At 36.4% G+C, this 7,110-nt stretch overlaps 1 protein-coding gene across 1 annotated transcript in view; it reads right to left on the bottom strand.

Annotated features, from left to right (window-relative positions):
- LOC104160009 (sister chromatid cohesion protein PDS5 homolog B) overlaps window positions 1-7,110 on the bottom strand; it is a gene marked incomplete at its 3' end in the record, with an annotated part of 45,647 nt that overhangs the window by 21,818 nt on the left and 16,719 nt on the right. Inside the window, exons 7-8 of the mRNA XM_009698059.1 lie at window positions 7,052-7,110; window positions 4,727-4,867 (exon numbers count right to left, since the gene is read on the bottom strand). Of these exons, the coding sequence (XP_009696361.1) occupies window positions 4,727-4,867; window positions 7,052-7,110 (200 nt within the window). The remainder of the gene's footprint in view (window positions 1-4,726; window positions 4,868-7,051) is intronic.

Below are 7,110 nucleotides of genomic sequence, written 5' to 3' on the forward strand. Positions count from 1 at the left end.
TTAAATGAGCCAGAATCAAGACAGTGCCCAGAAGACTTGATAGCACAGCATGTCTACAAACAGCACCACATTTCTGCATTATCCCAGAGAAATGTGCACCAGTTCTGCAGCATGCCCTTAAAATTCCTGAAAAGCCATCTACATATCTAGACAACTCAGCCCAATTTCCTCCCTTGTCCAAAAGGCAACAGGTTATCTAAAGATGACCAGAAGACTTACAGAACAACTCTATCCACTCCATCCAAAGATGTTACTGGCTGATGATGCTTGGTGGTGGTAGCATCAGCCCACCAAGCTCCAGAAACAAAAGATGTTAAGGTAAGACCAAGGTGGCTGGTATGACACTGAAGTCTCTGGCACCTACTGTCCTTGGGATAAAGTATTGTGAAAAAACTCCCAGCAGTGCCAAATACAAGAAAATGGAGGAATCGTAGGAGGAATGTGCACACAGAACCAAATAAGCAGGCAGCACAGAAATATTTCTCCATCAGCACCAATATCTTTTTATATTAAGCTCAATATTTCAAGTTGCTCCAGAGGACAACTGTAGATCTACAACTGGCGGTGTAGATCTGTCTCAGCAATGTTACGACAAATTAATTTATGTGAATGAGCCTTTTGCTTTGGGTGGATGAAGCCTAGCTGGAAACACTACCCTCAGCGTAAACGGACTCACCCCATTCACCAAACAACATTTGTCAGTAATCACATGGCTCCAGGACCAGAGCATCTGTCTCCTTGATGCATCTCAAACAAAAACGAAGGAAGGAAGGATGAACAAACTAATTTCTCTTTAAGCGCTCAGTAACAGGAATTACAGTAACACAAATTACATATACTATTAGAACTATATTACATATACTATTAGAACATACAGATAGAGTTTCTCAAGGATGACCCTTCAAAGTCTTTAACCATTTTATCACTCTTCCAGGAATTCCTGTCTTCTCTTGTTTAGCTAATAATTTCCTACTTTGTTGCCAAATGACATCCCCCCAAAATAATCTTTTTTCAGGTTGTCAGTAATCAAGTTCTATAATATTTGCCTTTGGAAATCCCATGTCACATCATTCTTTTCTTAAATGGAGGCCTAATTGTTATTTCCTAATTTATTTTAAAGTCCTGTGCCCTACTGAGATGACTTTCATTGTTCTTCAGCCTTTACATGATAGGGTCAGGAAAAAAAAAAAAGATTTAAGAATTGTTTAACATCTGTGTGAAAGTAACCATTTCTCATTCTCTACTGGCAAAAGGACATTTTAAACAATATCAAAAGAATTTAAAAAGAACAGCTCTTGGACAAAAATGGCTCAAACTACAGCAAAACATAAGAAAATGCTTTAAGAAATTTATTTATCTCTTTGAAATTAAATTTCATTGAAATGATAAAAAATACTGGGTTCTGTTCAAATTCATGTAGAACTTGCCAAGTTTGCATCTGAAAATATTTTTTTAAAGCATCAGCTTTAGTGTGAGCCAGAACACTTGGTGTCTTGCTCAGATAAGTTTACCATGAGTCTACTTCATCTGCCCCAATTTTTTTCATTTGCATTTTCAAAAACATAGAGAGCAACTACCCAATCTATCTTTGAAAAGCACAGATCCTATGTCCATTTCCATATGTTCAATGCATGCAAGATGAGATCGTTGTGACACATCTTCACTCCTCAAAGCTGACAACAGTTGAGACAGCCACAGCTTTCCTCCAACATCATCGGCTTAAAAAGTAATACAAACTTCTTTAGCAGCAAAGCAGCAGTATGAGATCTTGGAATATAGTAACCGTCCCACCACCCCATAAGCATTATTTCAGTATTTGCCCCTAGTATTTGACTTCTGCTATCACATCTGTATATTCAAGAGTCGTATCAGACAATCTCATAGAACAAAAACTGGACATCCCAGTGAAACTATGCATTTGACCTAAATATACTCCTCAAACTTCTACTTAAATATCCAGTAGAGAGTCCACAGCACGTGAGCTCAGAAGACAAGGCTCTTAAACTATGGGCACAGATAAAGACACAATACTATGTACCAAATTCAGAAAAGCCAAAAATATCTAGTCAAGCTATGAATGATTTGCAGAGCTCACTGAAGTTTGTGGTTATTGTATTGTTAACTTTAACCAACCTTTATTCAGAAAGGGATGTCCCTTCTCCCATATTTCAATATTGGCTGCCAACTATATTTTTCTTCTTTAGCACCCACCTGATTCAAGGCCTCGTCAAGCTAACAGGGATACTGCTGTCAAGTTTTGTTTCATTCAGAACAGCAAGGCATTCATTAACTGCCTTCTACCATAAGCGCTCTGAGTTTCATTGAAATCACAATCTCTTCTCAACACACTAACATGCTATTTACCTGGACTTGAATTTAAAATGCTTGATGCTAGCTGCTGCTTAGAAAGCCACAGCTATTGCTGGAGCGGAAAGTATTTAATCATCACTGGCAGGTCTGCATAAAGAACAAACTTGTGTTGATCTCAAAAAAAAAAAAAAAACAACCCATAGGCTGACCATATTTCATTAATATTTCAGAACATTCATTTTCAAATTACCCTTTTAACCACAGAAAGATCTTACAGGCCTCTCAAGTCATTTAGAACCATAAAATGGTCTGGGTTGGAAAAGACCTTTAAAGATCATCTAGTCCAACTCCCTTGCCCTGGGCAGGGACACCTTCCACCAGACCAGGTTGCTCAAAGCCCCATCCAGCCTGGCCTTGAACAATTCCAGGGATGGGGCATCCACAGCTTTCCTGGACAACTTCTTCCAGTGTCTCAAGATTTAAACCAGGACTATCCTATTCCAAATAGCAGGATTTTTTCTATAAAAGATGGGTCAAGCTACATTTGACAGCCAATAGGACAAAATAGGCATATATTATTTGTCCTTATAACTTAAGGCACCAAAAACACATACTTGAAGCAACACGATGATTCAAACAGAAGCCGTACCATGCTCTCGGAATAGCTACAAACTGTACTGAGTTTAGCAAGGCATCCAGGAATAAGAGCAGTAAGAATTTTGACTATCAAAATGCACGTCTATTGGAACATTGTTAATCTTACAAATGTCAAACATGAACCCACCAAGGATTCAGACCACAAGGAGAAAACTGCACTAAGGATCAAGGAGATGAAAAGCAACAAAATACACGTTCATCATCTAAAAAGAGTACACTAAACAAAGAAATACAAACATGAAAAAATTGTTGTAAATTAAGAAGTATAAAGAAAACATGGAAATGCTTAGGGCTGAGATCACGCAGCTGAAGGAAGAGACCAGGACTTGTTCCTGGGGGCAGGGGGCCGGTCAAGGAAGATGAAAGGTTGGCAACACTGGGCTATTAAACTTGCCAATTCTAATGGTACAACAGGATACAAAAAAGAAGTTTGTATTGAAATAGTAGAATATGAGAGTCAGTGAAGGAGGAGGAAGACAATTCAAGAACCTGCAGTTTTAAATAGAGCTAAAGATGGAAAGGTTACTGCAATTCTGGCTATGAAAAAAAAAAAGGATGTGGTAGCAGTTAAGATTAAATCTCTTGAATAACAGTTTCAGCTGCAGAAGTACTGTTTTTATTGGAGTGAGAATGATAATTGTTCGCCATGTGTAAGAACAGGAATTAAAGGCTGAAAAAGGTCTACTTTTAAGGCACAGACAGCAAGCACTAAATTGAACCCTATTTCTTTCAACTCATTTGCAACAATTCTTTCTATGAATGGGAAGATAAAACCATTAAAAACCAACTCATCCAGTAAGTGTAGTGTGCCTGCCCAGCAACATCAGTGGAAAAAATAATAGGTATGAACAAGCCTCTGTGATAATAAATATTGCAATGAGAACAGGCCAAAGGGTCTACAAACCTAAAATCTGCCCGCAATAATACAGATACATGCAAATTTAAAAGTGGCCCACTGCACTTTAGCCCTTAAGTTTAGTAACAGATCACTTTCAAACTTAGTAATACAAAATTAATCAAATTTCCCACTTCCACAGAAACCTGTGGAATGACAAGTGGAATAAAAGTAGTGCAGAATAAAGGGAGCACCAGCTGTTATGCTGAATTTCTCCAAGTCATGGAGACACTCTGAAACGGTAGGAAGTCAAAGAAAAATACCTATTAAAATAGACAGGTAGCACCAGCTATCCTTTGGACGTAAGAAAGAAGACTGAAAAAAATCTTAACTGTCATTGCAGCAATGACTACAAGACATATTTATGGAGTCTAATGTTCTGTTTCCACCTCTCACAGACCTTCTATCTGGACAAAGTTGTCAATACAACAATTTCCATTAACATGGAGCCTAACTTTTCCCTGTCAAAATTTACTGTTTTGAATAGATGTAGTTTCTCCGTACAGTTAGCAGCAAAGGTACTTTAAATATATTAATTGTAATAAATACTACAATGAACCAAAGAACAAAACAGGTCAAATTCTCAAGTCATCAAAAAATGTATTTATTGCTTGATAAAAGCCCCAAAAAACACCAAAACTCGAACATATGCATACAAGCACTGTAGGTTAACATATTTGAAGACAAATTACTCTTTTTGAGGACTTTTATGAGTTTTCCTTTAAACAATGCAGAAGGTATATTTTACATATAAGTATTAGTTTTATAGGCCAAAGAATTTTATGAACTTGTCAGTTAAAAAAAAATCATTAATAGTTAAAGCACACTTGTTACAAATATACAGATAGGATAAGAAGCGTTTACCTTAAGTTTGAATTCCAGCTGTGGTAGGACAGAAAGCAAGAGGTGACTGTCAATATTGTATAACTCCAGAATCAAGTCAAATACATGCTCTGACAGGTCACTAATTGATGTTTTACCAAGCATGAGGACCTGATTGAAGAACTGGAAAATTAAATAGAGTATACATTAATAACAATAGTATATATACATGCTTCTAAACCCTATGCTTGTCTACCACTAAATCTAGATTTTAATCTTCTAACATTTATTCTACTATTAAAAAAAGGGGGGGGGATTCTGTAGTAGAAATCTTAAAATATCATTGTTTTATATTCAATATTACACATAAAGGAAAACACATTAAAAGTGATGTTTAGCTTACCACAGCAGACCTACAAATACTTTGAAAAATACAATTTTATAAAAAGATCCAATGCACTGGAACTCCACTAATGTGACTATATTTAGAGTTATTTCACTACTGAGAACAATCACTTTAAAAGTATTCTAACATTTAGTCAAAACAAGGCCGAAACAAACTGGCTCATTACTACACTACACAGCTGACAGGTTAAGGAGCTGTAAGTAAAAGCACAGGAATTAGTAACTGACTCTTCCAAAATTTATATTGACAAGCAGCAGAATGCAGCCATAAAGCAATTATTCTTTCCTTGATAAACTTGACAGGCTTGAGGGAACCTTCATACTTCTTATTCAAGAACATATTTTCTAATATCAAATATCAATTACACACTACTTTCAATGATATCCTCTCATAATAGATGGGTAAGAAGCAACTAAAGAGAAATATACTCCTCCCTACTCGTAAGAGGGGGGGGACACATGCATAATTTGCAAAATTTTTCTTCTCTTTGGGTGAAAACAATATACAAGTGTGGCTAAACAAGTTATACTATTTCCACTTGCCACTAAGGCAACAGAATACACTTAACTGGCACTTCAGTTTCCTATTTCCGAACTTGGGACAGATGAACATCACAACCCTCTGTACCTGACGAGGTTAGTCTTAACAGTAAAGAAACTAAAAACATGAAAACTACCACTTTTTAAGGTTACAAAGTGAATCCCAGCAAGTGATGCAATAGAAAAAGTCAACAGTTTCTAGTAATAATGACTGAAAATAACAGATAAGTGCATTTCATTAGAAGTTAAAGACTCGGTACTGTCTTGCAGAAAAGTTTTCCTTTCCTTTCCTGAATACAGTATATATTCCTGGTTACAAAACCAACTGCTACTGTGTCTTTAATATATTTCAAGAAAGAAAGAAACTTTCAAAACATAGAAGCCAGACAGCATAGTATTTCCCACTTGTAGGAAACCAAGAACACAAGACTGCATGTACATATTTTCCGTAAGAGGAAGATTCTTACTGTACAGACTTCCCTAAAACCCACAAAATGTCACCCAGTTTGTAATCTAACCTTACAGATGAACACCATTAAAAACACACTCCCATGTAGCAAGCAATACCTTCCCACATAGGAGGTTTGACTAACAGGTTTGAAGCAAGAGTTTTCACTGAAGATTTTTTAAAATCTTCGAAGGTACCCACTTTCAAGTATCACAAGTGTTACAAGTCTGAAAGCAACAAAAAGCACTGAAGATTTTATATTGTTTTCAAGCTCCTGAGGTTTTGGATAGCTGCCATGAGACTTGCTAAATACTTAACCACTTAAAAAAAAAAATTTAAAAGTGGGGTGTTTTTTTCCCTATTGTGCAACTTAAGGTAGACTATACTCCTGTCTGATCTTTACTTCCTCTCATCCCTCTTCTCTTGCAATGTCTATGATGCCTCCACTCAACTTGGCTACAACCCTCAATCCACTCGTCAGCTTTTTTCCTTACTACCTATTCTTAGATTCTGTTTCCTCCTCTTTTCCTGTGACAATGACGTTAAAATTCTGCTCTATCTGCACTTCTCTTAGCTTCTAATTAGTCTCACCTCCTCACTAGAAAAAAAAAACATTTTGCCATAGGAACAATGTGTTTATATATTTTTATCTGAACAATATGTATAAGTACATTTGGTCTTCCAGTCACATTGTAATGCAAGGTCTCTCAAGACAGCAGAAAGTAAACTATCCATTGCGTTTCAGAAATCAAAACTATTATGGGCTTAGCAGTTTCAATATGGTAAAGAAGTAGAATCAAAGGGCCAGGTTACGCAGTGCTTCATTAATATAACAATTCTCCGAAAGAACAATCGAGAGTTTACAAAAAGTTATTTTACAGCCCTGCTTGACTATATGCAAGTCATTCTTATTATAATACAGTTCAGTTAAAAAAATGTCTTGATTTTCATATTTGTATGCAGTCTCCACTTACGTTAGTGATGTACGGTTCAATTGCTTGTGCTGTCCTCTTTAGTAAGGCCTTTGCCAAAT

Source organism: Cariama cristata, unplaced genomic scaffold (genome assembly GCF_000690535.1).
Source record: "Cariama cristata isolate BGI_N322 unplaced genomic scaffold, ASM69053v1 scaffold484, whole genome shotgun sequence".
In the NCBI taxonomy this organism is placed as follows: Eukaryota; Metazoa; Chordata; class Aves; order Cariamiformes; family Cariamidae; genus Cariama; species Cariama cristata.